General features: G+C 38.5%; 2 protein-coding genes across 2 annotated transcripts; one reads left to right on the forward strand and one right to left on the reverse strand.

Annotated features, from left to right (window-relative positions):
* The first annotated feature begins 2,640 nt into the window (after positions 1-2,640).
* Positions 2,641-11,935, forward strand: LOC133992830 (RCC1 and BTB domain-containing protein 1-like). The gene is made up of 12 exons (XM_062431588.1): positions 2,641-2,758; positions 4,190-4,441; positions 5,204-5,354; positions 5,441-5,607; positions 6,311-6,469; positions 6,559-6,666; positions 7,453-7,595; positions 7,693-7,883; positions 8,692-8,818; positions 8,924-9,075; positions 9,165-9,295; positions 10,568-11,935. The coding sequence occupies exons 2-12, from the start codon at positions 4,316-4,318 to the stop codon at positions 10,706-10,708; spliced, it is 1,596 nt and encodes a 531-aa protein (XP_062287572.1). The 5' UTR covers positions 2,641-2,758; positions 4,190-4,315; the 3' UTR covers positions 10,709-11,935.
* Positions 11,936-16,301: 4,366 nt separating this feature from the next.
* phf11 (PHD finger protein 11) lies at positions 16,302-22,175 on the reverse strand. The gene is made up of 12 exons (XM_062432276.1): positions 21,896-22,175; positions 19,849-19,953; positions 19,631-19,764; positions 19,447-19,478; positions 19,237-19,316; positions 18,546-18,616; positions 18,389-18,438; positions 18,236-18,309; positions 18,105-18,127; positions 17,476-17,549; positions 17,257-17,345; positions 16,302-16,313 (listed from the first exon to the last, which is right to left on the reverse strand). The coding sequence occupies exons 1-12, from the start codon at positions 22,013-22,015 to the stop codon at positions 16,302-16,304; spliced, it is 864 nt and encodes a 287-aa protein (XP_062288260.1). The 5' UTR covers positions 22,016-22,175.
* Between the last annotated feature and the right edge of the window lie 513 nt (positions 22,176-22,688).

Consider the following 22,688-nt stretch of genomic DNA (forward strand, 5'->3'; position numbering starts at 1 on the left):
TAATACCGTCCCATGTCCCAGTAGGTGTGTGGGTTTGGGGTTTGAGGTGTCAAAACTGCAAGCCCAACCCTAATCCCTGGTCTTGAAGACTTTATGATCCTCTGGTTGGCTGCTAACTACTGAGAGGGGGTCAGAGCAGGGGTTCATGCTGGGGTTTTAAATATTGGGTGGGGTTGTTTTGAGCAGCCCAGGCTTGTTTTTGGGACTAGCTGTTTATTACTGAACAAAAACTATAGAGAGGGTGTACAGTCATGAACTAGCAGACTAGACCGAGCCACTTTAAAGATTTACAATTTTGTTGCCTTGTATCCGAATTGGATACAAGCTTATGTTTGTTGCAAGATTTTTACTTGCTAATGAAAAGTTGTTTTAAATAAAATAATAGGAGAAAAGCAACAGACAGCGTTTTGGCCTCTGATTGTTTATATCTTTTTATAAATTTTAGATTGAATTCTTCTCTTTAAGGTGGCTCATTGATGCTTTCAACTCTTGTGCATATTAAAGACAAATATGAGTTGAAAATCATTGTGCCTTTTGTTTTTTCATTTCAACTAAAACTAGGTTTTATTGAATAGAAAAAGATTCTTTGAGCAACTGGAGAGTATTGAAATGGGAGATGTGGGCAGTAATATGTAGTCTCCCTGTTGTTGGAGTTTGCCATGGTGGACGGTCAATGCAACACCCTGCTGCTCCGATCTTATTCACTGAACATTGTAACACCATTTCTCTCACTCATTACCCCTCGAACATCACCAAACCATCCTTGCCATATTTCAGTCAGGGGATTTTTGAAATCATTTCCTCTCATCTCGCCCTCAGGACATTATCTGTGTTTCTGATCCTAACCAAAATAAACTTGCTGTTTAGCCGTTGGATCCTCTGTGCTTGCAAGTGTTGTGATTCACACAGACAGTAGATGTTTAAGTTAATTTAAGTTGCATGAGTGCGAATGTGAATGTGGCTTATTGGGGTGTGGAAGTGTTGGTGTGTGAGTTTTCCTTGGGCTCATGAATTTTGAGATCTCCTGGATTTAAGATCTGCATCACTTCCTCTCCATGACTACCAGAGCAAACTGACCATGTCTTGTCAAGCTGTAATTTCAGCTACTCTGACTTGTACCAGGTTTTTATCCTGTGGCACATCCTTAACAATTATCAGCAACAAATAACAGGGTGAGGGAGGTTATCTGCTCGTAGACCTCGATTCATCTCCTCTTTTAGGGGATGATGTTTGAGAATTCCCCCGTTCGCCCAGGAATATCAAGCTGTCAGTGCAGAGGTGAGTCCAGGCCAGAGAATGTGGTTGTTTGACTATTTCCAGTCCTGAAATTAGGTTACAGCACATGCTTTTGTAATGGACACATTTGTTTTGTAAGTGGCATAGTTTCTGTGTTTAATCCATGCATGTGTGTTGGTGAAAAAACACACTGACTGGAGGGCAATTATTAACTCAGCCTGCAGCAGTGAATTTGGGTTTGGCCAATAACAAACCTCATGCAAAATAAGATAACAGGCCTGAAAGTGGAACATTAATGCTGCTTGACCCAGATCCAGATTCCCCAGGACTCTGTGTTTTGCGTAGTGCTTATTCCAAAATAAATGTGTGGATAATCAAATTACCACAAAGGGACACTCCACAAACCTTAGTCAGTGTTATTTCATCAGAGGAGTTCTGAGTTAAGCTTGGATGTTCATTCTTGACCTTGGAAACAGCCGTTGCATCACGTGATCTTCCCCAGCAGATGGACTTGCCCAGTTGTCAGCATGGATGACAGGTCCTTGAGGACAGGTTCACAATTCATCAAGTCTGTTTTAAAATAAGTCAGGTGCCCATATGAACACTGCAAGTACTGCTGTAATCATTCCTCCTGTTCACATTGGCTATTTAAAGATCCCCTTCAAAATGTGCTTTCAATGTAAGTGAAATGTGCTAAAATCCACATTGTGTCCCCACAGTCATTTTGTGTAAAAATGCATTTAAGCTTATATGAGGCTTCAGGAGTCTGAGTTAGTCATATCAGGTAGCCATCTGCAACATTTAGTCTTTTTTAGTATCAAATTCCCTCTTTGTGTCTCCTTGGACATCTGCTGAGGAAGATTATGTCATACAATAGAAAGTTCCAAAACAGTTACTTGATGAGATCGAGACAATAAAATCACTCCCTCATTCACTCATGCACTACGGTCTGTACAAAGATACTCAGCGGTTCATAGTGAGCAGTAAAGTTAGATTTTGGACACATCAATTTAAGTCATTACTGGCAGCTTTAATGTTGCACAGTGCTCATTTGTGCATCTGTAAAACACAAAGCATTGCAATTTGGGATTGGATCCTGATGGATACTTAAAGGCAACACGATACAAAGAGCATGAAGGGTTTGTATGGGGCCCACAGCTCAAATTTGCCCCTGGGGTTCCACTAACAGGTTAATCCGGCTCTGGTGAAGAGAAAATAGGGTGAAATTGGTGAATAACTGTGCTCCCATATTTTGCAAAGAACAAGTGAACTATAAATGAAATGCTTCGTGGACTGGATTCAGTGCATTTGTATCACACAGTAAAAACAATGTAAAGATCTGAACTCTGCAATCCATTGCTTTGGCCTCTTAATCACGTGACATTATTTTTTCTCTCCTCACTTCCGCAAACAAGCGTCGGAGCAGGTCAGCGCTTCATCAGTCCGCCACCGACCCGTGTGCCCCGGTGTGAAAGCGACAGACAGACCCGTTACCTACAGCAGACACATACCTATTTAACAGGTGGGTTTAATGGAAACACTGACAGTAATCTTATGTAGTTTTGGAAACTGTTTGAAAGCTGTTTTTTTCTCCTGGGCTAAGTTGCTAACGTTAATTAAATAAAGGTAGCTCAGATTAGTGCCACTTTCCACGGATCAGTCTAGTTGCAGATCCGCTCACTTTGCTGTGTTGTGTCAGCTGGACTGTTTGCTGAATAATGCGTTTATAACAATAGGCAACTTTATCCAGCCAGTTTAAGGGGTTCACATCTGCTGGCTGTTATGTTGGTTATTACACAGGTGGTATCATATGTTGTTGTTGGTTTAGCAACCTAGTTACAACACATTAAACCCATAAAGACCAATTCCTTCAAAGATCTTTAAGCCTTCTGGGTTTATAAGCTGTTTTCGTCTGCTGCAACAGTTTCAGTGAGACACAAGTAATGGAAGTAACTGGTTTGAGGTACTTTACATGACTATTTCCATTTGATGATAATAAAAGAAGCTTTTAAAATACAACATTGTTAAAGGTGAAACCAGTGGTTTCCAATCTTTTTGGCTTTTGACATCTTGAAAAAGCAGTGTGTAGTCGCCCTCACATTTCAGTTTCATTTCAATAAAGGTTCAAATGATCCAATGTTTCACCATAAATCAAAGATAAGAGAAAAAAAGTCCAAAAACTGAAAACAGATTTGTAACAGATTGTTAAACAAATACAAAATCCCTCCAAAACCAGTTTTTACCTTGCTTACATTTCACAGTAAAGATTAATACACATTAAGTAAGTCAATACTCTTCTAGTTCCACTACAGCTGTGCAACTTCTGGTATTCATGACACAGCACACTTCACTTGTACTGCTATGATAAACAAGTGTTCTGGACAAAGTATAAAAATTAGATCTTAATTCTTTAATATCACAGAAATAACATCCACATCTATTGCAGGGTAGATGTTCCCTTAAAAAGCGAGTGTCCTACCTGTCTGACCACAAGGACATAATCTTAAACTTTGTCTTTTAATGTTAAAAAAAAATATCAATTTCCTGGTGACTTCTAATGAGGTAAGGAAATGTCTTGAACACTGTTTAAGTCATAACACTTTATGGGACTTACTCTAACCCCCAAAAAAACACGCCCTTTTGAATTTTGACACACTTGGGACCAGAAGTTTACTCTGAGCAGGCTTATACATACCGGCCCTGATCCTTTGGCTCTAATGTTGCACCACATGACCCAACCTCTCTTTAATCTCTTTAGCAAGGGCAAGCATGGGTTTAACATTTTTCTTCCTATACTGTAAATCATTGTATAGTTGTCAAGCCTGTTTATACCAACATATTTAAACATTTAACAGCTTTATATAGTCAGAATGCTTTGACTTTGCTATAAAATGTTTCTTCCCAAGTTTAATATCTCCATGTCTCTTGTCTCCATGTGTGTATATTTTCTCAGCTTTTGCAGCACTGGCAACCTTGCCCACCCAGGCCCTCTCCCTGCCCCTGTCCCCTGGCCTGCCTTCCGTTTGAGGGTCACCCCCTCTCACCCTACCACATTCACTTCACTCACAGCCAGCGCATCATGGTGGATGTAACCAAATGGCCCCTCTTCAGCCTGATGGAGCCGCAGGAGCTCTCCACGATCCGGAGAGCATGCGTGTTTGGAACGTCCGCTAATGAGGCTATCTACATCACCAGTGATGATGAGGTGAGAGGTCAGAGGGGAAAATGGAGTGGTGATTCACGGGAAGTCGTGTTGACCTTTCAGCACCAAACAGCAGACAGACAAAGTTAGCATCAATCACGTGAACATAGTTGAGCATTTAGCAGCTAAAGAGCAAGATTACTCCCTCAAAACTGACTAAAAGGAGAGGAGACACTGGATATCCATTTGTCGCATACCCAGAAACACAACTTTATAAAGATATTACAAGGTGAAAATATATCAACATTGTGTTCATAGCTTGTTCTGCTGCCCCCAAGTGGCCAAAAACCAATTAGTACAGCTATAAGGAAGCTTCAACAAAACAGATTTAAATGTTGAGTGCCAGAAATGATTTATTTCAGATGCTTTGTTTTGCTGAAAAGATCTTGGATATTAGACTTCCTTGAATAATGAAGATTTAAATCAATCTTAAAAAGATTTATTTGGAACATGGTCAGCAGCTGTGTGGGCTGAAACATCCATCCACATTTGAGTAAGTAGAAAATAAACTCTCGGCCCGGCCTGTGTCTGTATCTCCTCCTCCTCTGTATCAGTGCTGTTTTTTGGACTGAGTTGTATGTGGGTGAAGGGGAGGGAGGGTTTATGGCACTAGAGCTTCACCTGCAGCTCTTATCAGCGATGCCCGCTGGTGTTGATGTTTGTTTGTCTGGAATGTGACCGGTCACCTACTCAGCAGTCTTTGAGCCGTCTGTACTTAACCCTGCTTATCACTGATCCACATGTCCCTCATCTCTCCACACTCAGGTGTATGTGTTTGGGTTAAACTGCAGCAACTGCCTGGGAACCGGCGACAGCCAGAGCACCATTGTACCCAAGAAGCTAGACTTCCTCAGTGGGAGGAAGGTGGTCAGCCTGAGCTATGGCAGCGGACCCCACATCCTGCTGGCCACTGAGGGTAGCTGCACAAAAACGTGTGATCTTCCACTTAGTGGTCGGATTAAAAAAAGTGCCGCAGGGTGACTCATCTTTTTCTCTTTTCAGACGGAGAGCTTTTTGCCTGGGGACATAACGGTTACAGCCAACTGGGAAATGGAACAACCAACCAAGGAGTGGCTCCGGTGCTCGTGTCTGCCAACCTGCTCAATAAGAAGGTCACAGAGGTGGCCTGCGGCTCTCACCACTCAATAGCTCTGACTGACACAGGAGAAGTGAGTGTCTGGGGGGAGGGGGGGACTAATTGTTACTTTGAGAACAGTGTTATAAGATGCAGCAGTATGGAAGTCTGCATAAAACCTCTCTAATCGAACAGGTGACTCAGCTTTGGTCAAAGGCAGTGCTTAGTCATACGGACCATTACAGGGCATTAAATCCAATCACAGCAGGAGTTTATCCCCCTGAGCTCAAAACTGGAAAAACTGAGCTCAACAATAAGGAATCTGTTGTGCTTCAAACTTTTTCAACCACACTCTGCTCCTAGTGCACTGCACAATGAGCTTACTTGTGGTACTCACTGGTTCCCAGACAGCAACATTTAGTTTTCAGTGCGTTTTCAAATGCACAAAAAGTGAATCTTGAATAATATAATTGAGATGTGTTCATTGTTAAGATGCAGTATATTATAATATGACAGTATATTAGTAGCAGTGGATGCATTGCACTTGCTTATTATCATTAAGCACACAAAGGAACCCGTATAGCAGTGGAGCTTTTTTACGTCAGGGCCTTATTTTTGGTTTATTTTACTAGAAGGTATCAGCTGGAATTTGGAGCCATCTGCCCTTAAATTAAGAGTTTGTTACCTTTTTCATGTTTAGAAAAATCTGAGAATCATAAAATTCCCTACTATTTAGGAACTGATGTATCGTTTGAATGTTTCGGCTCACTTCTTACCTTTAACTTCCTGTCTAACAGGTATACGCCTGGGGCTACAACAACTGTGGTCAGGTGGGCTCCGGCTCCACGGCGAACCAGCCCACACCCCGCAGAGTGTCCAGCTGCCTGCAGAACAAGGTGGCTGTCAGCATCGTCTGTGGTCAGACCTCGTCTCTGGCAGTGGTGGACAACGGAGAGGTGATTGCCTTATTTTTACCGGAGCTGCAAACACAGTGTTATCCAGCTCCGACCGCCACGACAGTCATATTCTCTTCATGTGTCGGCAGGTGTATGGATGGGGCTATAACGGGAATGGACAACTTGGACTTGGGAATAACGGGAACCAGCTCACTCCTTGTCGACTCGTGGCTCTGCAGGGTTTATGTGTACAACAGGTAAGTCGTTCTAAAACTAAACTCCTGGCATGCATACAGCAACTCTCAAATCACATCTTATTCAGAATAATATTTTATTTGTGAATCTGCTATGAAGGCTGAAGATGTAATTTAATTGGTCTAGTTCTTGCAAGTATAACACATTTCTCAGATTTAAAATTGATACATATATGTGGATAATCTGTAAAAACTCCATCATGCATGTGCTCTAATGTGTTGCTGCAAAAATGACTTGATAGAAAGAGAAACAGAAACATGAAATAATTCATTTTTCAAAACTCTGGCAAATTTCAAATTAAACTACTCAAATAAGCAATAAATAAACTGTTAAAAAAGTAACCAAAGCCAAAAGTGATGTTCTTAACCCAGATGGTGTTAACCCAGTATTCAAATACAGAGAAGCTGTATCCACATAGTTAAGCCTTGATAAATTGTATATGATAATCAAAACTGTCATCATTCATTTTCTGTGCTAAAGTTAGAAGAGTCGTGGAAACTAAAAGGAAGCAAAGTTGTTTTTGTTTTTTTAATGATTTTTTGCCTTTATTTTTGATAGTATGTGGCAGAGAAGCATAACATGAAACAGGGACAGAGAGGGGAAAGACCTGCAGCATAAGTCCCTTGAAAGCAAGCAAAGTTAATATTTCTTAATGTAAAAGTGAGCATGCAGGTTTGTAAGGTGAACTAAATATACTGTGTAACTTTTATTCAGAGTCAAGTGAACATTTGAAAACACTTTGTTTAAAAGGTAGGTTTTACTCATGTCTAATGTTTTTTACACTCCAGATTGTCTCTGGTTATGCCCACGCTCTGGCACTAACAGACGAGGGGTTGCTCTACGCTTGGGGTGCCAACACGTATGGACAACTGGGCACCGGCACCAAGAGCAACCAACTGAGCCCAGTTCAGATCATGACTGAGAAAGAGAGGTAAGAGAGAGAGCGTCAGCGCACGTGCAGCAAATCCTCACTGTATCTCACACTGTACGCTGAGTGATTGACACCTCCTCTCCTGCTTCTTTGACAGGATTGTAGAGATCGCTGCCTGTCACTCCACACATACATCTGCCGCTAAAACTCAGAGTGGTCAGGTGTACATGTGGGGCCAGTGCAGGGGCCAGTCTATCGTGCTGCCTCACCTTACGCACTTCACCTGCACTGACGATGTCTTTGCATGCTTCGCCACCCCCTCAGTGATGTGGAGGCTTCTTTCTATGGGTAAGACGAGGGGCTCCTCTACGTAATGATGATGTCATATTGAAATGACTGCACCAGTGGTTTCAGCATGTTTAATCTCTTAACTAAAAATCATGTTCATGTTAACTGATGACCACTTTTCAACACATTTGGATCACAGTAAGTTGTTAACTGCCTTATGCAGTTTATGCAGATATGCTATGAAGGCCAAAATGCAGGAACTTCCTTTATGCAGTTGTAAACTTTCATTATTTTGATTAAGTCTGTGTGTCAGTTTTTCCTTGAATGCACCGCCAAAAACAATTATTCTGTGTAATACCTGCAGTACTAGTAGAGATAATGTGTGTTTAATGTGATGGAAGTTTCTGCAAGCTGTTTTTAATACTCTTGTCTAAAGAAATTAATTCAAAATCAAGAAAAGACCAGTTAATACCAAGAGGGCATGAAATCAGTCTATAATGTTTATGGGTCCGTCATTTCCTCATCATTTCCTAATACATTTCCTTAAAAGAAGTATATAATTTTGTACTATTTATAGGAGAAGAGCAACAAAGTTCTGAGCTTTTTATTTTTGTTAGCTTTATTTAGTTTAAAAGCAGTTGTTGATTTTAAGAGGAATGTCCCTAAAAATGACTCCCATTTAAAACATTTCCACTCAAGTTCTCTTTAATGGAACTTATGAATTGGTGGTGTACCATTCAAGCTTATGTTCTTTACTTCTAATTAGAGCCACATTTCACAAGAAATGATTCAGAATTTACAGAGTACTAAAATAAAGCGAGAAAAGGCTTTGACGTGTGGTGTACATGGGTGTGTTTTGTCTCTGTAGACCATGATGACTTCTTGACAGTGGCTCAGTCTCTGAAGAAAGAGTTCGACAACCCGGAGACAGCTGACCTCAAGTTCTGTGTTGATGGCAAATATATCTACGTCCACAAAGCAGTTCTCAAAATCAGGTCAGTGGTTTCATCTCAGCAGCAGTTTAATTTATGACACCATGAAACAGAAATGATTCCGTTTTTCTAACAGCTGTATCTATTCTGAAACAAACTGTTGTGCAGGTGTGAACACTTCAGATCCATGTTCCAGTCCCATTGGAACGAAGATATGAAGGAGGTGATCGAAATAGATCAGTTCTCCTACTCAGTGTACCGTTCCTTCCTAGAGTTCCTCTACACAGACAACGTGGAGTTGCCTCCTGAGGATGCTATTGGTCAGACCCACACACGTGTCATAGCCTGATCTATTGTCTGTGTGTCGCTCCTACTTACAGTGTTTCTGTGTGTGCCTCTGTTCTCTCAGGTCTGCTGGATCTGGCCACATCATACTGTGAGAACCGCCTGAAACGTCTGTGTCAGCACATTATAAAGAGGGGAATCACCGTTGAAAATGCCTTCACTCTGCTGTCTGCAGCTGTGCGCTATGACGCAGAGGTCAGTCATCACCACCAGTCTACCAAATATCGTCTTGTTTGTATGTGTGTAATGTTGAATGCTGTATTTACTTTTGAAATATTGAAATGTGTAGCTCAAACAGCCAATTCAGGGTCAAATTAGGACAGAAGATTACACATATTTGTTTTGTCGTTTACTATAAAGCAGGTACACAAACAACACAGCAGAAGAAGCCTGTAGCTGTTCATTCAAACATGGCAATGAGGACGTGTTAAGTCTTAGAGAGTGACACATGAAATACTGAGAGAAGGTGCATGCTATCAGCCACAGCAGTGTTACTCCCATTCAAATCAACACAGTCTTTTTTTTAGACTGAATATTTTCGTTTCCAGTTGAAAAGAAAAGGATCTCATATTTTATATTGCTGAAATGCCTTATCCTCAACAAAAATACTTCAAGTCCAACTGAAATTAAGTAAATCCTGTCCTATGTTATTCTTTGAGAAAAAAATCTGATATTGAATCTTTTTTTATTTAACCAGGGAGTCACATTGAGATTGAGTAACAAGACAACAACAACAACAACAACAGAAAATAATCAGTTTCGTTAATTTCATGATGTTGTTCCCCAGTCTTGCATTACTTAAAGGGATTACCATTCCATTGTTCACTTACATAGCTGGAATACATTAAATCAAATGTTGAGTAAAGCAGTAATGGGGTGTTATATCATAGGCAGAGCAGATGGTCACATTGAGTCTGATTGCATCTTGCTACACAACACAGGAGCCACAGACTCTGAACAACAACCCACTGAAGTCAGTTAGCAAGCTAGATTGCTAATTAACTCCTCAGCTGCAGCACATTAAACAGGATGTAAACGCACCTGAAAATGTCACTTTGTTAGACATTGATTTGGGCATTGTTGCTCAAAATCAAGCAACTGTCTGCCCATGACTTTTAACCAAATCAGTTTTTTTTACTTTGTCTTCCTTCTGCACAGTGTAGCACTGACAAGTGAATGACTTTGTCTTTTTTTCATAATAGAAAACAATTAATAATACATTTAAAAGCATGTGGACATTATTTTGCATAGAGGGATTATTAAATGTGATTAAAGTTGGACTTTAAGGCCTCCATGAGGATGAATTTGAGAGTAGTTTGATCCATTGTGTTATAACAGGAACTGACATCCACTGTAAACTGAACCTTGGAAGAATTTAAAGGATTTGGATACAGTCAGGAGTTATTACTTTGTCGTATTTCCTTCCTAAAAGAAGTGTTCGTGCTCTCTCCTCTCTTTACCATTCAGGACCTAGAAGAGTTCTGCTTCAAGTTCTGCGTGAATCACCTCACTGAGGTGACCCAGACCGCTGCTTTCTGGCAGATCGACGGCAACCTGCTCAAAGATTTCATATGTCGAGCCAGCCGCTGGGGAGCCTTCAAGAACTGACTTCAACCTCAAGGGGATTATGGGAACAGATGCATAGGGTGCTGTGGGACTCTGGGGGTGACTTCTCTTCTCCATCGCCCTCGCTCAGCTCCTCGCAGCTTCGTTGACGGGTGGTTACACAGGTGGTTACACAAATTTAGATAATCACCATCACATGTCAGATCCTTCGTTCACCTCATTCCAGACTAGGAACAGTGTGTTCATTACGTGAGCTGTACAAACTGAAATGACAAAGATCAGGTGATGGGTAAGAGCATCATTCAACTATCCAGTTACAGTTGTTGTTCACCACAGTGCCTGACTGCCTGTTAAGTTACATACATCGTTTAAAGCGAGAGCAGGAATAAGTTGTTATTTTTTAATTTGAAAGATTCATGCCAGTCACCTGATATATTACTTTACTTTTTCTATTATTCTCTTTTATTGACCAAGTTTCTTAAGTGTTGCACTTATTTTGAACTTCATTAGAAGACTGACTCTTAGTCTGGATGTACCATCTGGATTCATTGTATTCAGGTTTGAGGGATGAGGCTCTTTGCACTTGTAGACGTCAGGACAGAATGAGTCATTTGAAGACGGGACGCTGTCCGGAGTTCTGATTTTTGGCTTGATTAAGTCTATATAGGTTAAACGCCACTCAATGATTGATTATTGGTCCCAGTGGCTTCCACACCTGCAATCATGGTGACATCTTCAGTCTAGGTTGTAAGATGTGCTGAAGATGGGAGCTCAGGTTACAATTGAAATTCAGTCTTAAACTGTGACAGGTGTGAAAATGATCATTTGTGGGGTACACGTTTGGAGTCTGTAGGTTGGATAGTGTTACTTTGTGCAGCTATAGCTCCATAACATTAAGATAAGCTTATTTAGTATTTATATTTTCTACCGCACAAACAATTCAGTCGGTGTGAACTGACTGCTAAACTTGCCTAAATGCCGTTTATGGAGCCAGTACAGATCACTTTAAGGCATATACCTTGAGATTTTTTACAGACACTTTTATTCTGTTAAAAAGAATATTTTACAGTATTAACATTTGTGGAGTTGGTTGGTGATATTCTGCACTACTGCTGTGATGATTTTCAAGAACATGTTTGCTCTATGCAAGACATTTCTTATAAGAACTCATTCAAAATCATTTATCATGTGTATTGATTGGTACCGAGTATTATCAAGTGCCATTTTCTGACCTCTGCAAGCAAACGAATAAAATTACTCTGATCTGCTTGTTTTCTTTACACAAGTGTTTTTTTTCTGTAACGACGAAAATATTGCAGGTAGCTGTGCAGGTATTTGCGCATCATGGTAATATGAATAAAAAAGTAGTTTGAAAGATTGAACAGATCACATAACATAATAACAAAATGCAGTCTTCATATGTATATTTCAATATATAGAATCACCAATTTGATAAATAAATCCCCTTACCACTTTTAGTCAGGAGGTTAAGTCCTGCTTCTCTTTTGTGTAAGTGTAGTGGAGTGTGTCCAAATCACAAACATCTCATACATGAATATTTCCACCACCACGTTTCACTGTTCAATTAATGTGTTCAAATACAGTAGACACTTTCACCAGTGGACATGTTGGTCCCTGATAAACAGACCTGTTGTGTTTGACAGTGATTTGCATGAGCAGTTTAAATCATTTGACTGAACTATTAACTGGAGAAATGTTTTGCTTAGATGGCTTTTGTATCTTTGATAACACAGATGTTATTCTGTATTAATTATGACATTTCTTAAACTCTTTGCAGTTTGCTCTGTTCTGCACTAATAATGCATAATCGGACACATTTAGTCAATAACTAGTATTAGTAGTTCAAACTCAGTCATTGTATATTAGGAACATATTAAACTAAAGAAATAACAAGAAACATACACCAGCATATTTTAATTGCATATGGACATTTATCAGTTTTCATCTATAACAGTTAAATGTATTGAAAAAGAAGAAAATAACATAAAACAAAACAGACTTTTGGACACCGCTGTGCCTTTAGGACGTAAACTTCATCTTAACCTTATCTTATTATTATTGCAAATATTCACATGTAAAGTGCAGCCTTACTTGATCTCTTCTGTCCTTTGTTCACTTGAATTTAAGACTATCCAACGAGGACACTGTAAACAAGAAGTCCAGAAATGGTACAGTGTACCCATCTGGCCAAACATTAAACTATTAAAGTGGCAAAAGGCTGCAGAGTTACTGTGAATAGTAGCATGTTTGGGAACAAGGACCTTATGAGACATTCATAAATACACAGATTTATATAAAAACATTTTTGAAACACATGGACAAAATTGTTTTCTACTGTAGGGTTACGATAATCGATCTTCAATTTTAAGCGCCTGTGCTAATGGTGCATAACATGTTACCTCAACATGGTGAAGAGGAAAAACTTTTATACAAAAATATATATATATATATGTGTGTGTAAAAAAAAAAACCAATTCAATACTTCAGATTCTGGCAAACTTGGTTCAGCTCGTATCGTTGGATATCAAACATTTTCATGACTGATATTACCCTCCTATTCTTTACATTAATTACATGTTTAAACTTGAAATGAAAACTAAACTTTCATTTTTTTTAAAATGAGAACATATTTCACATTTCTAACATTTCTAAGGTACAATTGGGAAAAACAATCATAAACGCATAAATATGTATTAAATGTTTTTAAAAAGTCACTGTGAGACATTTGGAATACCAAACATCAAGAGAAAGTGAACTCCTGCAGCTGCTGATGGACTCATCTCCTCACTGCTGAGACGACCTTCTCCATAGCTGCAGCTGCCTTCTGCAGCTCCATTTGTTTCTTTTGTAACCCTGCAAAAACAACAAGTTATTATTTAGAAATGTTTTTTTGATAATACAGTGCTCATAAACCTGATATAGCAAAACTACAACACCTTAAATTAAAATAAGGTAAGTGGAGCAGTTATTTTTCTAACAACAGTTTCACTGCTGAAATCTTTTGCTGCTTGACACTTCCCAAAAAGCACAACACTCAAGCACACAAAGTATTGAAGAGAAATGCACTTTTAATCAAGAATTTTATGAAGCACAAGTATGGAAATAAAGAATAAAGTGTCCTCTGCTGTTGGAGGGAAAACAGTGTTGGAACTGCATTGTTTACTGCAAAAAGGGAACTACAAGTGAGGAAATATTAGTTAAATAGCCAAATACTGTCAGCCCAACAAAACCCAGCGATTAGACTGAAATGGTCTTCAATGTGTGAGATGTTTGGTGAAAAATATCTTTGACCAGATTAGATTTAAGATTCTGTCATTTATTGTATTTCAATGTAATTAATAGGAGTTTGCTTTGCACGAACACACATCACATATAAAACCAGCAATAACATAAAGTAACCAAAGTCAATGAATCAATTTTTTATGCATAAAAAGGGTACATTATTGTACCATTAACAGACCTACTTGATAAGTATTTCAACTTATATACTGTATGATACATAATTATTAAGTGTTTAATTAGAGTATTTAATTGGCTGCTGCAATCACAGCACAAAAAACTGAACCTGAAGTTAACCATTAAATGTCTGAAACAATACAGAGCATCTTTAGCTTTTTTCACTGTCTGAACTCTTGATGAAGATGTTCTCTCACTGTTTCAACATGGCTCTCTTCCTGTGTGTTTCTCAGATACATCAGGGCTCTTTTCCCATTATATGTGTTGCATCACCTAAAACACCCATTTTCCTCCATTTTAGCTGCACTTATTGTCCTTTGAACGTAATTAAGCGTTGACTTCACCTTTTTGCTGTTTAGCCACAAGCTTTTCCAGTTTCCCAGAAGCTGCCATCACGTTTAGGGCGAGATCATACTCTGTGGAGAGAAGATTATTTAGGACATAAAGTTGAGACAAAGAGGCTGTCACTTTAATTTGTGAGTTATATGTATCCTCCCTCACCCTCCTGACTGGCCCGGCCTGACTGAATCCTGCTGGAGATGTCCTTCATCCCATCAATAAAATCAGTAAAGATGGCCTCAGTACAACCTGCTGTGTTGCAGCTTCTCCAGAAGCTGATGGAGTCCATGCTGGGCTCTGGGTCTGAGGGAGCAGCTGTAGGAAGACAGAAGGGTCACACGGGTGGTTTCAGGAGGAGCTCGAGAAACGGCCGAGTTGGTGCATAGAGAGTTGCAGGCTATAATGCAGGGTTTAGAGCAGTTAGGAGGGAGATGGGGGGCAGGTAAGCTTTGCAGTGGAACAGAGGGCACAGGACATATTCAGGACTGTTTCCAGGATTCTGCACAGGACCAGACCCTGAGAACACATCACACATGATACACTGAGTTTCAGTAACATCATTCCTGTTTGATTATTCCTGCTACAATAGGACCTTCCTCAGCTGACTAGACCCATATATGATTGATTTCAGAAGCTCACCCAAATAGACTGGTGGAGAAACAAGCAGCTTCTTTTATTAGCATAAACAACAACAACAACAAAAAGTCTGCGACCAAGAGGAAAAAAGCCCTCCGACACAACCAGTTGTTGAAGTCGAGCACTGTGTGTCTGAGTGGGTAATAAACACCAGCCACCAGCCAAATGCTGGTAAAATATGAAATTGGCTGGTAGATATCAGACACAAAATAATGATTCACTATTGAGTGTCTAGTGAATGTGAACATTTATTTGTCAGCAGATGGAGATGTTCACATTTTAAAAAGGTAATTTCCCACCCTGCACAGTATGATTCATTTTCTTCACCCATCTTTTCTTGGTTTAGCAGCACTCACATGTTTTTGCTAGTTGACAGCAAAATATAAATGATCAATGCTATTACTATTATGTTTTTTCTAGCTTACACAGCAGAGAACTACCCTTTGATCATTCCTGCCCCTTGATGATTTTAATTTTTGCTACAGTACCGCCTCCTGTTTTGGCCCTTCTCATTTAACACTGACATCTGACTGTCTAAGAACCATTTCCCCCCCTTACCAAGATGACCCTGGTTCCTATCTGAATGCAAATGCACTCCCTTCCTGCCCTTTAGTTTCTTTTCACTTGCCGATTACTGCATTGACCCCACTCTATAAAATGCTTCCATTTCATTTCCTCGGGGATGGTCTACTGTTGCTAGTCTGTGTCGGTGTCAGTTCACTCACCTAAACACCACCATCACAGCAAACTTTGAACAAGGACTTGAGTGATTTTTCTTCAACACACAGCAAACTGACAAATGACACGGGACACTTTACCTTCATCTGTTCTCTTTATCGCCTCTCCCACGTTGACCGGAGTCACACTGGGATGTGCAGGTGATGCTGTTGAGAGTGGGGTACTTGTTGTTGAATGCAACTTTACACCGTTTTCAACAGGAGGCAGCAGACTCTCTGACTCAGTATCCTGAGAGGAAGTGAAGACATTTCATATCAGTTCTGCTAGTGGTGACGATAATGTGAAATAATTATGACCACATGTGAAATCAAATAATAAAAGTTAATAGATTTTAGGGTTAAATATCCTAGGACATGTTTGACAAAAAAATCTAGAAAAACATTATAACTCACTGAATGTATGAATGTTTCATCTTCATCTTTATGTCCATTTCTGCTCTCATCCATCAGCTGATTTCCTGAAAGAGGCAGCAAGAGTTTGCAGACCATTCATAAAGCATGTAATTGCTATATAAAGTATGTGTAGTGGATCTGCTGTGACACCTACCTGAGCCGGACGCAGTGGGATTCTCACTCTCAGCAACTTTTCTGTGAGTGAACATCAATAAAAAAAGTATCCTCAACTATAATTTTGAAACTATTTCAAATGTCATTAAGATCAACAGTCTTGTAATGAAGACAATCTTTATTACATGTTTTACTTGTTTTTTAACGTGTGTCAGAGAGGTGATGATTAAACTATGTGGCCCTTTTTGAAGCTGTAATTTATGTTGTAGTTGTACTGGAATTCATTTTACTGTACAGTGTGGTGCTGCACAGTCCTTATGCATGATCCCTGTCTGGTTTTTAATTAGTTTTGCTAGTCTTCATCACAAGTTGAGAGCCTAAAATTACATCTTTAAAAACAGCTTGATTTGTCCAACCAACTATCCAAATCCAAAAGATATTCAATTTTCCATGAAAAAAACTAAGAAAAACAGCCAATCCTCACATTTAAAAAGCAGTAAAAAAAACTTGATAAAATTAGTATTTTTTTTAAAAAATGTTCTTAAATGACAGATTGATTGGACCAATCAATTAATTCCACAAACAGTTTCAGCTCTTGGAGGATGTTTCTCATAATTTTGTCCCTTTAACTATGTAACTGAGTTGAATACTGGTGCATACTGAAATAATTATTACACACGTTATTACAGAAAAGTAACTTAAAAAAAATATTGCACACTTATTTTTTAGTTAATCACAAATGATTGATCATACCTGATTGACTGGGGCACAGTTCACAGACAAGTGGTGAAGAGTGAAGGAAACAGAGGGGAACAAATGAGATTAATGTACATCATCTTCTTTATGACTCAAAGAAAGAAATGAAATAAATAATGAAACAAAGATTTGACTTACTTGGTTCTCTGGAACAGAGTTGGCATTTTCGTCTAAATCTGACTCTAAAGGCGCGAACATTGCCATATCGGTATTTGGTTCATTCTCAACTGTAGAAGAAGAGCCGTCACATAAATCAGTGTTTCATCTCATCCTGACTTCAACTAATATGTTAACAGATTCACACAACAGTGCTAAATCCACACGTTACATTCTTTAATGTACTGCAAGTAGGCTAACCTGAATCTGAAGAATTGTCTGACAATCTCCTCTTCCAGCCTTCAGGTTTTCGTTTAGAAGGTCTCTCTTCCTCTCTGCGGCGGAGAACAGAGGTCATTAACCTTTTTACTTTCCATTTAAAGAAACAGAAAAGAAAAAGAAAAACATCTGTACACTAAACATGAAGCTGCTGCCAGTTAGCTGAGCTTAGCAAGGAGATTAGAAACAGGGGAACAGCTAGCCAGGCTCCGTCCAAAGCTAACAAAATTCAACTCCCTGCACCTTTAAAGCTAACTAGTTAACAAGTTATATCTCATAAAATAATCATAATACATTTAGCAAATATACCCCCATAAAACCATAACCTTTAAATAAATAAATGAGGTATAAGGTGTTAATTAGTGAGATCTGGAGGTAGACTTTCATATTTAGTGTACAGATGAGCTCAAACTATTCCTTTAAAGATGCAAATATGTTGAAAACAGTCAAGGTAAAAGGTGCAAATGGTGCACTATATTAAATTCAGTTCTATGAATAACTAATGCAAATAATCATTTAAGCTGTAATGATGCCTATAAGCAGAAGATGCAACCCATTTTACACAAAAATTTAAAAAAAAACCCCAAAAACTCACAAATGATCACACTTACTTGTCATTGATATTCAGCTTTCTCTGTTTTAAAAGCAATAGCAGACCAATTAAAATGACTTAGTGTACAAAGATAGAATTAGATAGATATAAAAACGCTTGATTTAAAGTGAAAATGTGTTATAAGTGTACCTTTGAAGATACAGGGCTGCTGGCTGAGCTTGAGTCACTGCTGCAAGCAGACGGTCCGGCCGCCACAGAATCATCTGTCAATAAGAAACATTTAGAATCTGTGATACTGAAACAACTTTACAGATGAGACATGTGCAATGCCAGCGAACTCACCATAGCCGTTCTTCTTATGTGATGGAGGAGCATGTTTGTTACAATTTAACCTAAAAGACACACAGGAAGCCTGGTGGTTACGTGATCAGATAGTGATGTAAAGAGAGGATTATATTACAGATACAGACTACTAACTTCAAAATGTGAACATACTCACATAATAATTCTGTTAGACAAGCTGTCCAAGCTGATATTTCCTTCAGTTTTTTCACAGGAAAGGCAAAATACCTCATGAGAATAAAACATGGATATCATTACTTTTTCAATTGGGTTTGGTTCCAGAGTAAAACGTATCTGTGTTTTAGGGGTTATTAAGTTATTTTAACATTTGGTGTTATGTTTCTCACTGGGCTACAGAATCAAGTTCAATTTATTTTCCATATACAGTATTATGCAAAAGTTTGAGGCACTAAAGTCAGAATTCTTGCATTAATTGTTTGTATTTATCAACTTTCAATAGTTTTTCTGTGGATTTCAGGGGTCTAGCTGCTTCTGTCTTTCTTTATGTAATTCCAGACTGGCTCCATGATGCTGAGATCAGGGCTCTGTGTGGGCTGAACCATCTGTTGCAGGACTCCTTGTCCTTCTCGTGGCTGAAGATAGTTCTTTCTGTCTCTGGTTGTATGTTTGGTGTCACTGTCATGCTGCATTAATTTGGGATATGGGATAATTAATCTGGGAGCGACCAGAAGCTTCCTTGATGATGTTGCATTATGGATCAAACATTTAAAGTGCCTAAAACGTATGTACAGTACTGTAGCTCCAGAAATAAATGTAGATTTTAAAAAAACTAAACATCTGTATTGTAAGACATGCCGTTATCAGTAGATAGTTCCCATCAATCAAACCTTAGATGATGCAGTTTTGCTGGATTTTTTGGATGTTTGGAGCTTTGTAAAGTCATGTTCATCTGTGGAACTCTTGTTTCCTGGTCATTAAAAAGTGAAATATTTCAACAACTAAAATGTTATACGAAGAATAAAAAAATGTGAATCAGGGTATATAGGAGAAAATATGAATACTGGAGAAGGGGTAAGTTTTTAGAGGTGCCCACTTACTTTGTTTTTGGTAGTGTGAGAAGCAGAACAGCCTGAAGCACAAAAACATAAGAAGGTTCAAACCAAAAACATGTGAATTAACATGAATTTTCTTCCAATAGATAAGCATACTTCAGTACAGGATGTTTGGAATACACAACACCATCATTACTATAGAGACAGGCAAAAGAGATGTTGGACTAACCCATATTTCCCCTCATTTGCATCTTCAATAATGTGAGCTCCCTCTTGAACAGCACATGGGTAGTGGAAGGACTTCTTGCAACGTTTGACTTCACATCCAGCAGTGGCACCCTTTTTCTTACATTGGTAACAAACCTGGTACAAATAAATGAGAAGAAATTAAAAATAGTTTCTAGCACACAACTGATGGGTGTGGGATATCCAAATCGTGATCTTTACCAGTTTGCTTCCACGTTTCACCTCGTCCATCACATCGTCCACGGAAAAACCAAACAGATCGTCAAACTGTGGTGAATTCTGGCAATAAATACCAGAAGAAAATAACTGTAAAACAGAAACAACAGAAGTGAGACAAGACAGGTCAATATTACAGCTGCTGATATTACAGACATATCAGTATCAGTGCACATGTTGGCTAATAACTAACAAGAAACTGCAGTACAGACACACCCGATAACATTAGGGCAGCATCTAATGATTATTTTCATAGTAGTTCTAAATTGGGTCGAGAGTTACCTATCTAACAGGCAACCGTTTGTGAAGCTGGGTGACAGTTGCCCCACATGTCTGGACATTTCTTGTGTTAGGCCCCAAATGTTTCATTATGTATATCAATTATATATGCAACATATATAAAGTATTGAAGCTTATTTTGTTTGCAGATGACACAAATATCTTCTGTACCGGTGATGACTTACAGCTGTTATTAGACGAGATTTCTTCAGAATTTTGCAAATTAAAAATATGGTTTGACATAAACAAATGATCATTGAACTTGAACAAAACTAAAATAATGCTATTTGGTAACTACAGAATGAATTCACAAGTTAAGATACAGATTGTTGGAGTTATAATTGAAAAGTGTTGTTGTAAATACATTTCTTGGGGTTATAATTGATGAAACCACATATAAAACATATACATTCTAAAGTATCAAGAAGCGTCGCAATATTTAACAAAGCAAAGCAGTTCGTAGATAATAAATCACTCCGCATTCTTTACTGTTCATTCTCCAGAAAGAAGCAATTTGAATCATTCACAAGGCTGGTTTTCAGGATCACACAAACACACTATTCTTACAGTCAGAAATACTAAAACTTGCAGACCTGGTAGAATTACAAACATCACAAATTATGTTTCCTGCAAAAAATAATCAACTACGAATGTGTATGTGTGCAGGATATACATGTGTATATGTATATAGTTATTTTTGATAGACAAATGTAGCAATGATTTATTTATTGATTACAGTAAATAAAGATGTATAGCCTATTGACATTAAATATAATATATATCAGTAAAAAATTGTATGATGGTATGAACTAGTATTACATTATGTGCATTAGTATAGGAAATAATCATTATATAGATTATATATTCATATATATGAGGAAGTTATTATTCTAGCAATCATTGATTTATGGAGTAGGGGTGGGATTTAGTGTTCACTTCTTCCCGCTCCCTTTCGGATGTGGTTGACAACTTGCATTGCATCATGCTTACTGTGTAAGTTCACTGTTTTCAGGATGACCATTGTGCTTTCTTTTTTCATATTTGTTTTTCTCTTTCACACATTCAAAATACAATTTTCAAAATCAAAAATCAAAATCATACTTCAGATAACTACACCTGAGTCTCTTGTGGACAGGAGCTGACTAATCAAAGCCTGGCTGCCTCATTTAGAAACTGGCTCATAAAACTGACAAATATTCTACTTTTTGAGGAGTAATCTGCTGAGGGCTTTGGGTACATTTCCAGTCCCCCTCCCCCCAGATTGTCCGACCCATATTTCAAAGGCTTCCTGTGCTCATGCTATACATAGTCATATTTCTTTACTTAAAGTACAAATTGGATAAAATGTCTTTGACTGATGGTGGCAACCATGACAAGGACAAAAAAAGATTGGGGGCCTGCGAAACTTCCCTAAAATCTCACTCCAAGGTTTTCTGAAAAGTTGACAGGTCTTTAAATGTCCCTAATCACTTTTATCACAAAATGGTTTGTTTTTTGTAGTTTTTGTCTTTTTTTTTAATGAAAATGTGCCGATATATCGTTGTTTAACAGTTAAATGTCTGTATCGGCTTCAAACATTTATCGGTCGGCTCTGTGCACTAAATGTTATTAATGATGAAAGTTATACCTCAGTACCCTGTGTGTGGAGGAAAACACACTTTAAAGTTTCTATCAGACTCCATTGTATGAAAACAAGATGTCTAAACGTTATATTAAAATAATAATAATGAAAGGATATCATCAAAATATTTACCAAACAGTTCTGATGAGCGGTGATATAATCTTTAGTGGATAAGGCTCCGCTTATCTTCGTCTCCTCGGACCTCTCACAAAGTATGCAGATCACTTTGCGATCGTTGCCCATTTCTACCATCTTACCATCTACCGACGGCTCATCAACAACCTGAACCGATCCTCTGCTGTTACTGTTGTTAATGTTTCAGCAGGGCTGCAGTCACTTTGAAAGCGTCCAGGTTAAATCGGGGTGGTTGTACTTTAATGCCAGTAACCTCTTCCTCATGCACCCATGCACCCCTGCAGCCGCTCCCTCCTCCCTCTGCTTGGGGGTTGCCAGTTTCTGGCGTCCGATGAGTCTCGCGAGATTTTGTAAGATCGAGAATAGTTTTCTAAGAACAAGGACTTAATACTTCTACTGCTATCTTATATTATATTCTTCATATTATTATTCAAATCTTATATTTGCCAGTGATTTTATTTCTAATTATTCCAAATATGAAAAGAAAATCTAACCATTTTTTAATTTCTGCCCATTCTCTTTTGACCTCAAACAAGATAAACATATTTCAATTTCATCTTTTTTATTTTAAAACAAAAATCAAATAACCACTCGTTTTTTGTTTTTAAATACTTGGTCCTGAAAGAATAATTGCAGGACCAAAAGATACATGGACCATTTTTGCTGCCAGTGTGTCTGTTCTGTCAGGGTTTACTGTATCAAAAGGCCTCATGTGGAGAGCTGTATTCTCTGCTGTAGTCCACATCAATTTGGTCATTTGCTTTTAAAATAAATGTCCAAAATTAACATT

This window comes from Scomber scombrus, chromosome 13 (genome assembly GCF_963691925.1).
Source record: "Scomber scombrus chromosome 13, fScoSco1.1, whole genome shotgun sequence".
Taxonomy (NCBI): Eukaryota; Metazoa; Chordata; class Actinopteri; order Scombriformes; family Scombridae; genus Scomber; species Scomber scombrus.